At 42.7% G+C, this 15,434-nt stretch overlaps 1 protein-coding gene across 4 annotated transcripts in view; it reads left to right on the forward strand.

The window, feature by feature from the left end:
* Positions 1–13,808, forward strand: part of pmela (premelanosome protein a) — a 28,651-nt gene extending 14,843 nt beyond the window's left edge. For 2 of the 4 annotated variants that reach the window (XM_085972832.1, XM_085972834.1), the window contains exons 5-12: positions 490–651; positions 4,448–4,879; positions 7,373–8,044; positions 8,295–8,450; positions 8,749–8,854; positions 9,471–9,676; positions 10,777–10,870; positions 13,593–13,808. In XM_085972832.1, the coding sequence (XP_085828958.1) occupies positions 490–651; positions 4,448–4,879; positions 7,373–8,044; positions 8,295–8,450; positions 8,749–8,854; positions 9,471–9,676; positions 10,777–10,870; positions 13,593–13,755 (1,991 nt within the window). In that variant the 3' untranslated portion in view covers positions 13,756–13,808. The remainder of the gene's footprint in view (positions 1–489; positions 652–4,447; positions 4,880–7,372; positions 8,045–8,294; positions 8,451–8,748; positions 8,855–9,470; positions 9,677–10,776; positions 10,871–13,592) is intronic. The other 2 variants (XM_085972835.1, XM_085972833.1) reach the window with 2 other exon arrangements.
* The last annotated feature ends 1,626 nt before the right edge of the window (positions 13,809–15,434 follow it).

The raw sequence follows: 15,434 nt of genomic DNA on the forward strand, positions 1-15,434 counted from the left end.
GGCTGAAGCTAGACTATTCATTACAGGATTTTTAATTAATCACTAGGCTGATCATTGTTTGGCTACATAAATGCTATTTGATAAAGGACACAAAGTAATGCATATTACACAAAAATGATGGATTTTATTGAAGGAATGATTAACAAGCATTCATTGAGTGCAGGAAACGTAACGCTGTTGAAAGGAATTGAGTCCTCGGATACATGTACAGATCTAAAATGGGTCCAGATCTAAAATGGATACAATCACGTGTGAAATGCTCTATGCAATTCTGGGCACAATGGTTTCTAAAGGAGATGTTCAGAGAACAAAGACTGCGGGACTCTCAATAATTTGAGAACAGGCTACTTATACTTGCTCTTAATGGAACTTTTTTGGTGCGGTGGGAAGAATGAACTGCTCAGGATCTTTGAAATTGATGGCTGGGAAAATGATGCATGGCCTGTCACAAGGAATTGATATACTAGTTTGTTTTGACTTGTCTTCCAGGGAAGTACCGGCAGGTAGTGGATGGTCCCTCCTCTCTGCTGGTTATTGGCACAGAAGATATCCCATTAGGTTCCTATACCATGGAGGTAGCTGTTTATCATTACCGTGGACGTGAGAAATTCATTCCGATCGGAAAAACTACATCGCAGTTTACAATCACGGGTAAGAGGCTGGATTGGATAGTGAAGCTATTTGACAAAGTGGGTGGTTTAATGATTGATATGCTTGAAAGTTATCTGTTGGAAGCTCAATAAACACACATCCATCTTCGGCCATAGAAGCCTCTGGTAGCCTGTACGGACAAACAGTGAAGTATTCAAAGGAGTATTTGGTACAATACAAAACCAGTACATACCCCTAAAAGGCAAAGGCTCTACTTGTGTAGTTAACCAACTATGGTCAACAAATGAGGTCAGAGGCAAGGAAAAGTGGAAATCTAGCAGACCCAAGCCCATGATTTCCACCACCTAGAAGGACAAGGGCAGCAGGTGCATGGGAACTCCATCACCTACAGGTTTCCCTCCAAGTCTCACACCATCCCAACTTGGACATATATCGGCATTCCTTCATCGTTGCTGGGTCAAAATCCTGGAACTCCCTCCCTAACAGCATTGTGGGAGTACCTTCACCACAGGGACTAGAGGGGTTCAAGAAGAAGGCCCATCACCACCTTCTCAAGGGCAACTAAGGATGGGCAATAAATGCTGGCCTTTCCAATGACGCCCACACCCCGAGAATGAATTTTTAAAAAAAGACTGGAGTAGCTATAAAAAGCAACAGGGATACAAAGAAAGTAATGAGGTGCAAAATGAATATAAAAACGAACTTGCAAGGGATATCAAAGCTAACAACAAAAGTTTTTATAAATATATTAAGAGACAGAGTGGTAAAGGGTAATGTGGGCCCAATAAAGACAGTGGGCCCAATAAAGACAGATGCAGGCAAGACTATAATAGACGATAAGGAAATGGCAGACTTGTTAAATGAGTACTTTGTATCTGTTTTCAAAGTAAAGGAAGAGGACAAAATACCAGCAGTACAAGAGAACCTACAAATAAGTCAAGGGAAGTAACTTAGTGGGTTTAATATAAATTTTAAAATGGGAATGGAGAAAATAATGGGACTCAAGGTAAATAAATCTCCAAGACCTGGTGGTTTCCACCCCAGATATTAAAAGAAATAGGTGAGAAAATTGCAGATGCATTAGTCATAATTTTCCAAAGTGCTCTAGATTCAGAAATTGTGCCTTTTGGATTGGAAAACTGCAACTGCCACTCCATTACTTAAGAAGGGAGTCAGTTTAACATCGGTTGTGGGGAAGTTACTGGAATCTATCGCCGGAGACAGAGTGACTGAGCATTTGGAAAAGTATAAGCTGATCAGAGAGTCAGCCTGGATTTGTGAAGAATAGGTCATTTCTGACTAATCCAGTTGAACTTTTTGAGGAGGTCACTAGTATGGTGGGTAGGGGAGTGTCTATGGATGTTTTTTGTATGGACGTCCAGAAGGCATTTGACAAGGTTCCGCACAACAGATTAGCAAAAATGAAAGCGCATGGAATTGTTGGTAACTTTGTGAAATGGGTCGGTAGTTGGTTGCGAGGTAGGAGACGGAGAGTAGGGATAAAGGGAATTGGTGGGATGCGACAAGTAATGTTCCCCAGGGATTTGTACAGGGGTCTCGGCTTTTCACCATACATATTAATGACTTGCAGATTCAGCAGAATGATACCAGGGCTTAAAAGGTTAAATTTTGAGGTTAGGTCGCAGAAACTTGGTTTGTATTTCCTTGAGTTTAGAAGGTTTAGGGGTGATCTAATCAAGGTCTTTAAAATGATAAAGGGATTCGATAGGGTAGATACAGAGAAACTATTTCCTCTGGTGGGTGAATTAAGGACAAGGCGGCATCATTTTAGAATTGGAGCCAGGTCATTCAGGAGTGAAATCAGGAAGCACTTTTTCACACAAAGGTCAACTGAAGCATGACCTTGTGTGCAAGGTTTTGGATAATGTGTGCTCAGGATGACCAAAACTCGAGCTCTTGTACTACTGATAAGCTCACTGGAAATAGAAATGGTATGAGATGCCTCCTATTCTCCTGCTGTCTTGACTGACTACAGGAAACTTTCAATTAACCGGCCACTAAATAACCGGAAATGTCGGTTAACCGGCAAAATTCAGGAGTCGGTTCAGATAACTTTTTTTACTTTTAGTTACTTTTTTTTTACTCATTTCTGGCTGTGCAAGCGTCTAACTGAAGCTGTTGCTAAGCTACAGAGACGCTTGCAAGCTGTGCTGATTGTTTTGATGCTAAGCAACAGGGTTTGTTGCTTTAGACGAAGCGCTGAGCTCCGTATCTTTTAACTATAGCGCTCGATTCTCCGGCATTGTTGATAGACCGGCACCAGCTCAGTCCCGTCCGTGCCGGATACCAGAAAGTTTCCTGTAATAATATTCTGGCAGACCAGTTAGCTCACGCTACAAACTAGGAATTGGGTTAGAAAATAAAATTAGAAGCAAGAGCAAACACAGCATTAGATTACAATAATGTACTTAAATTTAGAGTCCTCGTTTCTGCATAATAAAAACATCTCGATTCTGGTTCCTATCCTATTTACGCTTCTAAATTGGACCAATGTTTGTGACACAGAAAGACTTTCATTTCTATAGCGCCTTTCACGACCACCGGACATCCCAGTGCTTTACAGCCATTGAAGTGCGTTTTGAAGTGTAGTCACTGTTGCAATGTAGGAAACGCGGCAGCCAATTTGCGCACAGCAAGCTCCCACTAACAGCAATGTGATAATGACCAGCTAACAAAGTAGTTTATGTGTGAACTTGGCTATTCATGGAGTCTTTTACTCTGTCCCATGGCCCGACCAGAACTAAACTGCATTAAGAGAGGGCAGTTCTGAAACCTATTTGCCCAAGATCCCACTTTGATCTAAAAGCTGTTTCCTTTAGGGAATGCTCAGCAGACAGTTCTGGTAAATTTACAAGTTGAATACACTTATAAACCAGTCATACAAGATGACAAGCTAGCAGTGTGTAGGATTCTGCCTCCTTTCATTTATACCTGCTACTTTGCTTTCTTCCCCTCCCCACCTCCAATCTTGGACAAGGCTAACCAATACCTAAAATCCACTCTGAGGCTGAAACAAATACTTGTCCTCATATGCAGCCACTTGCCTGTTAAAAGTGCACATCCTTATTTGTACCCGCTGGCCAGATTTTCTGCTTCCTGAATTAGACTTGCTCCCTGCACAAGGCCAAAGCTACATTGTCAGCTATGATTAATAATTCAAATAAGCTGAAGTGGAAAATTGGGGGGAGTCAGTTCACTACGCCGCTGGTTAACCTTGCTCCAGCAATGCCGCACAAAAGCCTCAATTGAGCTGGTCGTGGAAAATCGGCCCTTAGGTTTCCATCAGGAAAGTAGACCAAATCCAGTTCCTAATCATATACTGGCACCATAGGTATTCTGTCCTTTGACACTGATAATGCTTCACTAAGAAACTCCTTTCTTTTGGGGCCTGTGTCTATGACTTCCTGTACTTCACTCAGGATGGGGGATGATGAAATATGACCCCCTCTTCCCTCCCCCCTTATGTTATCCAGAGGTGAGGGAGTGCAATTATTATAAGATGTTACTGTGACCATAATTGTTCTTGGTGTCCAGTAAAGTCTGAGTCAATGTGACTTGTTTTCAAAAGTGTGGTCTTCACGTAAAACCTTTTAATGAAGTTTGCAGGTTGATATAGTAAGTTGATCCTTTCCTACAACATCTGACAGAATGGTTTCTATCAATGTGATAAGTTGTTGCAACTGAGTTTTTCTGGATTGGAAACTAGAAATTCTTGTGCCTTTTTAATAACCTGGTTGCTTGATATTCAATTTTTTTTTTTTTTTTACTTCCAAATTGAATCCTGCACTAATTTTGATTTTATTTCTCCATGCAGATCAGATTCCATTCTCTGTTGAGATTTCCCAGATTAGTGATCTCAATGATGCAGACAACAGCTTCATACAGAACCGGGCTATTCTATTTGGAATTAAACTCCACGACCCTAGTCTATATTTAAAAGATGCGGATGTCAGCTTTTCTTGGTATTTTGGAGATGGAAGTGGTACCCTAATCTCTCGGCTCCACGCAGTGACGCATACCTACCTCTCAACAGGAGCATTCAAACCACAAGTAGTCCTCCAGGCTGCCATCCCATCAACTATGTGCAGCACAGCCAATCCAACTACTGAGAATTCAAGTCCAATGATCTCGACTGTAACCTCTGACCCCCTATCACCTCTACCTATCACTGGATCCTCTGTTATGACTCCTGGTCTGATTGTATCCCCAGTAACTAGCCAGCCTACTGCAGGGGAGGTTACTACAGGTAGGAGCAATCCAGGATAATAAACACTGGGGTAGAAGCTGAAATGGTTCATAGTTCACTTTTCATGTTTGCATGTTACAGATGGGTAAGGCAACAGTAACCTGGATCACTGTGTTGGCTGTAAGGTGCAGATTCAAATTATTTCAAGGGAAAAGTATTAACAAACTTGCATTTATATAGTGTTCTTAACGTAGTAAAACGTCCCAAGATGCTTCACATGAGCATTATCAAACAATATTTGACACCGAGCCACATAAGGAGATATCAGGACAGGTGACCAAAAGCTTGGTCAAAGAGGTAGGTTTTAAGGAGCATCTTGCAGGAGGAGAGCGAGGTAGAGAGGCGGAAATTCGAGTATAGGGCCTAGGTAGCTGAAGGCACGGCCGTCAATGGTGAAGAGATGAAAATCGGGGATGCACAAGAGGCCTGAATTGGAGGAGCGCAGAGATCTCGGAGGGTTGTAGGGCTGGAGGAGGTCAGAGAGAGGGGGCGAGGAGACCCTGGAGGGATTTGAAAACAAGGATGAGAATTTTAAAATTGAGGTTTGGCCGGACCAGGAGCCAATGTAGGTCAGCGAGCACAGGTGCGAGTTCGGATACGGGCAGCAGAGGTTTGGATGAGATCGGTTTAGGGAAGGTGTAAGGTGGGAGGCTGGCCAAAAGAGTATTGGACTAGTCGAGTCTAGAGGTAACCAAGGCATGGATGAAGGTTTCAGCAGCAGATGGGCTGAGGCAGGGGTGGAGATGGCCGATTGTTAGAGAGTTGGAAGTAGGCAGTCTTGGTGATGGAGAGGATATGGGGAATTTATCTGTTGGAATTCTGAAGCATTATCTTTCTTTATCTCCAAAACTAACAATGTCACTGTCAGTTCTGCCTACAAACGATAAGGTCAAACTATTGTGCAACATGACCGGTTTCTGGGTTTTAAATCTATCTAGCCACCTTTTTGGCTGGCGAAAGATTGCAATGTGATGTCGCCAAACTGGATACTGTTCCAATTGAGCTGTTTTTGTTGAGATTTCCCCCCCCCCCATCACTAATACTCGAGCTTTTCTGATGGTGAGGAAAGCACTCTAATCAATTTGACTTCTCAATAATTGCAAATAAAGTCTTTGGACAGTGGGAAGCACAATTTGAATGTGGTTTGTCAAACTTTGTGTGGCTGTCGTCTTTCTTTCCTTTCTCCTCCCCAAAAAATGGATCACTTTAGCTCCGTGTTCATGTGGTAGCTTGTTAGGGAGTGAGCTTGCCCAGCTGAGATGAGAGATTTGAGTGACTGCTAACCTTATGGTTATTCAACATCTGAGGTACTCGTAAGCCATCTTTTCTTGTACCACAACAGATAATTATCCTCTTTCCCTTGCTTTTCTGCTGCACCTCCCAAATTCTTATAACTTCCAAACTCCAGGGTAATGGTTTATTGGCAACACCAGATATTGCTGAGGTACTGACACTTGAATGGCTGGTTGCAATTACAGTCCTCTATAAAGCCACTGCAGTCTTCTCTACAGATTCAAACTCAACATTTATCATTTTCCAGTTTTGACAAACTAAGAACATAAGAAATAGGAGCAGGAATAGGCCACTTGGTCCCTCAAGCCTGCTCTGCCATTCAATAAGATCATGGCTGATCTAGGGCTCAAAGCCACTTCCCAGCCCGCTCCCCATAACCCTTCATTCCCTTATCTTGCAAAAATTTGTCTGTCTCCACTTTAAATGTATTCAATGATCCAGCCTCCACGGCTCTCTGGGGCAGAGAATTCCACAGATTTACGACCCTCTGAGAGAAGTTCCTCATCTCAGTTCTAAAAGGGCGACCCTTTATTCTGAGACTGTGCCCCCGAGTTCTAGATTTCCCCACGAGGGGAAACATCCTCTCTGCATCTACCCTGTTGAGCCCCCTTAGTATCTTATGTTTCGATAAGATCACCTCTCATTCTTCTAAATTCCAATGAGTATAGGCCCAGCCTGCTCAAACTTTCCTCATAAGTCAAACCCTTCATCTCTGGAATTAACCTAGTGAATCGTCTCTGAACTGCCTCCAATGCAAGTATATCGGTAGGCATGACTAAAATGCATAGTGTAGCATCTTGGAGCAGTGAATTAGGGATCATACTTAATAAATAGATTATTCACATGTTTAAAATATCACTAAAATTATACCAGATGTAGTTCAAAACTGGTGTAATCATTGCCCAGCAACAGCTATGAGATATTAAACTAAGCAAGGTATTATTTTGTATGTGGAAAAACTCTGTTCCACACTCAAAATGGGCAGTAACAGCTTTACTTATTCACTCGCTTGCTCTCAATATCACTAATTAATGACAGCCTAATCTTTTTGAAAGGGACTGGATATGGAATATTAGCAAGTTAAGGTACATTTGTTGAATACTCAAGTAAAAAGACACTGTATTGAATTTCAAATTAACTTGGTTTCTGTCTAGTACATCTGACAAAACTTTAGAACTGCATTTTAATTTGTTTTCATAGGAAATACAGCTCCTTCTCAGCCACCAACAGTTGAACCTGTAGCTGTATCTACTTCAGTGTCTGATTCCCCAGTACCACCTTCTGCGCAGCAGCCAATCGTAATCCCCACTTCCACAGGAGGCCCTATTCCAGTTCCTTCTTCCACCATCAATCCTGTAACCCCTGCCTCTGACGATGCTATAAATGCGGCAACCTCTGACGATGCTATAAATGCGGCAACCCCTGCCTCTGACGATGCTATAAATGCGGCAATCGCTGTCTCAGAACAAGCTATAAATGCAGCAACCCCTGCCTCTGATGATGCTATAAATGCGGCAACCCCTGCCTCTGACGATGCTATAAATGCGGCAACCCCTGCCTCTGACGATGCTATAAATGCGGCAATCGCTGTCTCAGAACAAGCTATAAATGCGGCAACCCCTGCCTCTGACGATGCTATAAATGCGGCAACCACTGCCTCTGACGATGCTATAAATGCGGCAATCGCTGTCTCAGAACAAGCTATAAATGCGGCAACCCTTGCCTCTGAACAAGCTATAAATGCGGCAACCCCTGCCTCTGATGAAGCTATAAATGCGGCAACCCCTGCCTCTGACGATGCTATTAATGCGGCAATCGCTGTCTCTGAACAAGTTATAAATGCAGCAACCTCTGCCTCCGAACAATCAACTGGTAAGTCTTCCATTTGCTATTTTTTTTGGAGACTTTATTTAAATGCTTGGAAAAACTGCAATGCACAGTTTTGTATAAATCTAAATCTCGTGCTGCATTGGCCTAAACCAGTGCAACAAATCTGGTGAAATGCTGTTTGCTTTTGTGTAGTATGGTACAACTGGAAACTGGAAATTTGGAGGACTGAAATTATTGCAACAATGGGTTTCTTTCTTGAAATATATTGAAAATACTTTTTCTGAATCTATAGCTGTATCTGCCACAATGCTGATTCCAGAGAGTGAGATAACAGCTACAGGCACAAATGAGGGGCTGGTGCTGGTGAAACGACAGGCTGTTGAAGATCCAGCAGAGAATTGCCTTATCTACCGCTATGGCACCTTCACTACCGCTGTCAATATTGTCCGTGAGTAAGACCTTCAAACCACGAACAAGTAGATACTGCGTTGACCATAACTAACAGCTAATCAGCCCTGACTTCCAAGACAGCACCTCCGACAGTGCAGCACTCCCTCAGCACTGCACTGGAGCGTCAGCCTAGATTGTTGTGCTCAAGTCGCTGGAGTGGGACTTGAACCCACAACCTTCTGACTCGGAGGCGAGGGTGCTACCCACTGAGCCACAGCTGACTAAGATGAAAGGCTGCTGAGGTGGTGGGCTGTTACTGGCTTAATTGTTTGTCTTGCTATTTTTTTCTCTTTCAGAGGGCATTGAAAGTGTGGAAATTGTACAAATATCAAATGTGGTGCCTGCTTCTGTGGCAGAGATGCAGCAAAATGCTGTGGATTTCACGGTGACCTGTCAGGGAAGGTATGGTGTATATGAGTTTTGACTATGTTTCTCGTTTAATGTACACTAATGGCTTTGAGATATAGCTCTGCTTGCAAGAGCAGTGTAAACAGTTACAAGACAAGAAGGCGCCAAATTAAAGGTTTAAGGCCAGCCCAGTAACTGGCTGGGGGGACAATGAGCTTTAAAGTGGTGTAAAGCATGCTATATATTACAGTTTTATATTGAATTAAAATATTTAAATGGCACAGTTGGCAAGAAAATTGGTTTTAACTGTAATTCTACCACCAACAATCTGTCCAATTTGAAATGACAGTAGTACAGTTCCTGTTATATTAGCAGAATTTCCATTTTTGCATTTGGGCATATTGATGGAACGCAATTGTATTCCTTCTCCACCTGCAGTCTGACCAAGGACGTGTGTGGCTTTGGTGGGGAAAACTTATCTTCTCAAACATTTTTATACCTCTTTCATGCAGAGAAGGCTGGACCTTCTCGATCCAACTCTCGGCAGAACGCTCGAGGTATTCCGACAGCTGCCTTTAAAATCTGTTCTGGTTGTGCCATTTGTATTACGATGAAAGAACAGGTGCACGACGAGAAGGTACAATTTTAAGTGCTGTCATTTCTTTTCCAGCTTCCCAAGTGAGATTTGCACTGTTGTCTTGGACGCAGACTGCATAAATCCTCAGCAAACGGACTGTACGGAAGTGCTGCCTGCTGATGAATGTCAGCTTATTCTTCGCCAATTCTTCAACTCCTCTGGAACTTACTGCGTAAATGTCTCCATGACAAACGTGGTCAGCTTGGCTGTTGCCAGTGCCCGTGTTAATGTGAACCCAAGTAAGTCTGTCCAAACTATATAACAAAGTGAGTGAATACAATGCAACCCTTGGGCATGTTAATAGATGATGCAGTCTACCACGAACGTGACTAATAGAGTTGGGAGTGTATCTTTATTTGCTCCAGTGCATGGATGGTCAAAATAGCTAAATGAGAAGTTACTGGGTTTGTCCTATTGATATCCTTAATAGCATTGCTAATCGATCTGCTGTGGCGTTGCGTGCACACACACAGTCAAGACCAAGTGTAGTTATTAGGTGAAAATCAAATCAAAATCAAAATCAAATCAAATCAAATCAACTTTTATTGTCATTGTTAGTGCACAAGTGCAGTACAACGAAATGTAGGCTTGCGGCTCCCGAGAGTGTACATTTAGATTAAGACATTTAAACTCTGAATTGGGGTCAGAGGCTGGGGCAATAATCGGACCAGGGTGCACAGATGTAATTCAGTCCCCAGTTTAAAGTAATACCCTCTACCTTTCATCTTATATTTCCATTATAAATTCCTATTTCCACATTTATGATGGAAACTGCCTGTCAACTTGTCACGGTGTAATTACACCCTCCTGCCAGTGGTGGCGCTGTAGCGCTTCCACTGGAGGGAAGGGTGCAATTACAGCTTGACAAGTTCAGGCAGTTTCCATCATAAATGTGGAAATAGGAATTTATAATAGAAACAGTTGACAGGAAGTGTACGCAGAGGTAAGATTTTTAAATATATTAGATATTTGCTTATCTACATACTGTCCCAGTTTTGCCCTCTTATTGCATCAAAGCATGTGGGAAAGAATGCTTTAACATTCAGGTTTTATTTCTGTGTGGCTTTAAGTTTCTACTGAATGATTGACTTAATTTGATTTAATAGACAAGCTGAGCAGTTAGTTTTCAATTGATTAGAAAGGACAGGGTCAAAACTTGATCAAAGCACGCTGTTGTGTGGAACATGGTTGAACTAACTGTAGCCAATTTTCCTATTGTTGGTTTATTTCCCCTCACTGATTATCTTTCCAACCCTCCCATTTTTGCTGAAAGATTGTCGTCAGTATTCTGCGCATTAATGAACTTAATTTTGAGTGATTAATGAGACTTTTCTCTTAGCTGCAGGTGGGACACCTAATACTACTGAAGCACTGGTACTTGTTGGGATGTTGCTCATTGCCAGTATCATTGGAGTTGTAGCCATTACCTACAGGTTAGTATGTACAATTATCGCAATGAAAGAGAGGAACCAATTCAGAGATGACTTGCTCTTTGGCAGGTACTTGGCTTTTCCTATTGACTTCGGAACTCAGAAGCAGTGCTACTTAAAAGATCTCTATATGTAGCTTACAGATGAGGGAACACAAGATTGTCCAGAATTGAAACCAACTGAACCTATGGTCAAGAGCAGCAGTACAAGTTTCCAACTTAGGTCCTGAGAACGAAATGAAATGTAAAAATGCAAGGTGGTCCTGATTCAGCAACTTGTAGCTTTTTTTTCAAATTAATAGTTAAATGTGTTCTAATTCGAACTACTTCATGTCAGGTGTCTTCAAAAAGAAAGCATGATTATGCTGCTTCATGGCCAGGATTCTCTTGTGGAAGGTGGCCATTGAGCATGAACATGTAGTGTCCACCAGTTTGCTCGAAGCCTTTCACAACTGGTGGGCATCGCAAGGAATTCACTGCATCATAGACCCTTCCCGTAAAATACAGTTTAGGTGGGTTAACCAAACATATCTGTAGCACTCTCCCAAGAGAATGATTGGTGGCGTCCAGGAAACCGACATCCCCCCCACTGGCCCATCAAAAGTAGGGATTTTCTTTTGGAGAATTAGGGATCTTGCTTGTAATGTCAGAGGAGGTGTCGAGATAGTGGGTATGGGAAGATATATGAAGGACAAGTCACCTGGGGCAAATTGCATACTACTTAACCAGCAAAAGTGGTCATGGTGGAGGCCTTAAATCCAGGATCCCTTAAACTGGGTATAAAATAATCTCTAAATTGCATATATATCACTTTCCACTGTCACGATGGATAAAGGTATTAAAATGTGAGCTTGGAAGCGGGTTACATGCCCAGTGTCTGTTAGTCTGAAGACTTGTGAATTGTACCGGGATTTCATTTCATTTCAAACAACCAAACTTTTGGGTCCTTGAAACCCAAAGGGGATAAGACAGTTGGTACGAAACATGGCTAGTTGACATTCTAAATCTGGTAGCTTTTAGATTTTATTTTTGTGGCGGGGGGGGGGGGGGGGAGTAGAAAATCAAATTTTGGGTTTGTTTTTAAGACCACCTCTGGGGAATCACTTTTTTGGGACACCGTTCATCTAGAGGTGAAAATGACCATTTTAGTTTGAATATTAACAGTCACTTGGACAAGTGTGGATTAATTAAGGAAAGCCAGCACAGATTTGTTAAAGGCAAATTGTGTTTAACTAACTTGATCGAGTTTTTTGATGAGGTAACAGAGAGGGTTGATGAGGGCAATGCGGTTGATGTGGTGTACATGCATTTTCAAAAGGCATTCGACAAAGTGCCACATAATAGGCTTGCCGGCAAAGTTGAAGCCCATGGAATAAAAGGGACAGTGGCAGCATGGATACGAAATTGGCTAAGTGACAGGAAACAGAGAGTAGTGGTGAACGGTTGTTTTTTGGACTGGAGGAAGGTATACAGTGGTGTTCCCCAGGGGTCGGTACTAGGACCACTGCTTTTCTTGATATATATTAATGACTTGGACTTGGGTGTACAGGGCACAATTTCAAAATTTGCAGATGACCCAAAACTTGGAAGTATAGTGAACAGTGAGGAGGATAGTGATAGACTTCAAGAGGATGTAAACAGGCTGGTGAAATGGGCGGACACGTGGCAGATGAAATTTAATGCTGAAAAGTGCGAAGTGATGCACTTTGGTAGAAAGAATGAGGAGAGGCAATATAAACCACAGGGTACAATTGTAAAATGGGTGCATGAACAGAGAGACCTGGGGGTGCACGTGCACAAATCATTGAAGGTGGCAGGACAGGTTGAGAAAGCGGTTAAAAAAGCTTACGGGATCCTGGGCTTCATGAATAGAGGTATAGAGTACAAAAACGTGGAAATGATGATGAACCTGTATGAAACACCGGTTCAGCCTCAACTGGAGTATTGTGTCCAATTCTGGGCACCGCACTTTAGGAAGGATGTGAAGGCCTTGGAGAGGGTGCGGAAAAGATTTACGAGAATGATTCCAGGGATGAGGGACTTCAGTTACGTGGATAGACTGGAGAAGCTGGGGTTGTTCTGCTTAGAGCAGAGAAGGATGAGAGGAGATTTGACAGAGGTGTTCAAAATTATGAGGGGTCTGGACAGAGTAGAGAGAGAGAAACTGTTCCCATTGGCGGAAGGGTCGAGAACCAGAGGACACAGATTTAAGGTGACTGGCAAAAGAACCAAAGGCGACATAAGAAAAAACTTTTTTACACAGCTGGTGGTTAGGATCTGGAATGCACTGCCTGAGAGGGTGGTGGAGGCAGACTCAATTGTGGCTTTCGAAAGGGAATTGGATCAGTACCTGAAAGAAAACATTTTGCAGGGCTACGGGGAAAGGGCGGGGGAGTGGAACTAGCTGAGGTGCTCTTGCAGAGAGATGGCACGGGCTCAACGAGCTGTAACCATTCTATGATAATATGGGTGGCTGCATAGTCAGTATTTCACGCTACTAACTGCCAGTTTCTAGTTTTGGGCCAAATGATTTAAAGAAACCTATTAAGTATTCTTAATCTTGCTCACTGGCAACTGTACCTTCCTATTAACTGAAGGATGGAGTAACATTGACATCCAGGGGCTGTTCAAATTGTCCTATTCCCACACAACTGCAAGAGATTAGGGGGAGGGGAAAGATGTTTTCTCTTCAAAACCACTTAACTGAATTGTGTCTCATTCAACAGGAAGTACAAGGAATATGCTCCACTGCAGCAGGACCCCTCGAGGATTCATTCCGAGTGGATCCCAGACAGAGCTGCTGTGAACATTTTCCTGAGAAATATGTTCAAGCGACAGCGGAGTAAAGTCAGCGAGGACAGCCCTCTGCTGCATGGCTGTGTCGTCTGAGACATTTCACATGGATTATGAAAGTGGATTCATGTTACCAATAAAATGTAACTAACCCTAATTGCGTATGTGGACTTTTTTTTATATGGAGGAGGGAAAGGGAGGGAGAAGGAAGAGGACGTCCGTTGAATCCTAACACTGCGAGAACAATCAAATAATTAAGACTTTAAGCTACAAGGCTGTCTGTCACTTTAACATTGCTGCCCACTGCTTGAATCTTGCTTGTCAGGTAACCATGTATCTGCCATGGCTCAGTTGGTAGCACTCTTGCCTCTGAGTCAGAAGGGGTTGTGGGTTCATAGTCCCACACACAGACTTGAGAGCAAAATCTAGGCCAACGCTCCCAGTGCAGTACTGAGGGAGCGCTGCACTGTCGGAGGTGCAGTCTTTCGGATGAGATGTTAAACCCGTCTGCTCTCAAGTGGACGTAACTGATCCTATGGCACTACAGGAAACTCTTTATTATCCGGGACCGGCGCGGTGCCGGTTTATCAAAAAGTCCGGATACAGAGACTTATTGTAAAAGGTACGAGAGCTCCGTACACCGCAACAAATCCAGGCTTCCCTGTTGCTTAGCAACAGGTGCAGGAACCCCGGCCACAGACCAAGCATCCCTGTTGCTTAGCAACAAGTGCAGGAACCCTGGTTTCACAGCCACAGATCCAGGAACGGCCACTAATATGAAGTAAAACTTACCGGAACCTACTCCTGAATTTTGCCGGTTAACAGAGATTTCTGGTTATTTAGGTGCCGGTAAATCGAGAGTTTCCTGTACTTTGAAGAAGAGCAGGGGAGTTAGCCTCGGTGTCCTGGCCAATATTTATCCCTCAATCAACATTACTAAAAACGGATTATCTGGTCATTATCACATTGCTGTTTGTGGGAGCTTGCTGTGCGCAAATTGGCTGCTGCATTTTCAGCTGTAAAGTGCTTTGGGACGTCCTGAGGTTGTGGAAGGCGCTATGTAATTTTTTTTAACAGTCTTCCCATCCAATGGAGATGGGGATAGAGAAAGAAACTGGAAGTTACAACAGGCATTAAGTACTTCTGGTCAGCTGCCATTGCCAAAATTGGCCTCTTGTGCCTCAACTGCAAGCCTGACTGTTTCACGACTGTACTGTACATTGCTAGTCATTTCACTTCTCCTGCTCTGATCATTTGCATTCGAAGAAGCCATTGTACAATTGGTCCAAATTGACCAATAAAAAACACTGATGCCCTGGCCTTAATTCAACAGAATCTCTTTTCCTGCCTGACTCTTCACATTATTAGAAAGCCTCGATTCTATACATTTGGTCTGGATTTGAATCCATTCGCCAAGGTGAAAGGACATGCTGCATTAACTGGTAGGAATGGGCGCGCAGTATTTACCACCAACTTTCTGCATTCCCTATTAAACCGTCAACTAATGGATAACTGCTCAGATAGAACTCTAAAGCTACCAATTCTTGTGATAATCTAATACAATTTCCATTGCTAAAAGGAAACAAATTAAAATCAGACAGAACACTTGTCACCAGTCTTCTCCTTGCTGCAATTAAAAGAACTTGCAACTTTATCGAATTTCCCTTATGCTGCACTAACTTTTTATGACTATCTAACCATCTTCAACTAGTAAACACTATTGATTAAACTATGCTCACTTCTTCGTCTTGAGGTATCGAAGAATTAAACTATTC

The sequence above is a fragment of the Somniosus microcephalus genome, chromosome 33, assembly GCF_052327205.1.
Source record: "Somniosus microcephalus isolate GS21.2 chromosome 33, FLI_Smic_1.0, whole genome shotgun sequence".
Taxonomy (NCBI): domain Eukaryota; kingdom Metazoa; phylum Chordata; class Chondrichthyes; order Squaliformes; family Somniosidae; genus Somniosus; species Somniosus microcephalus.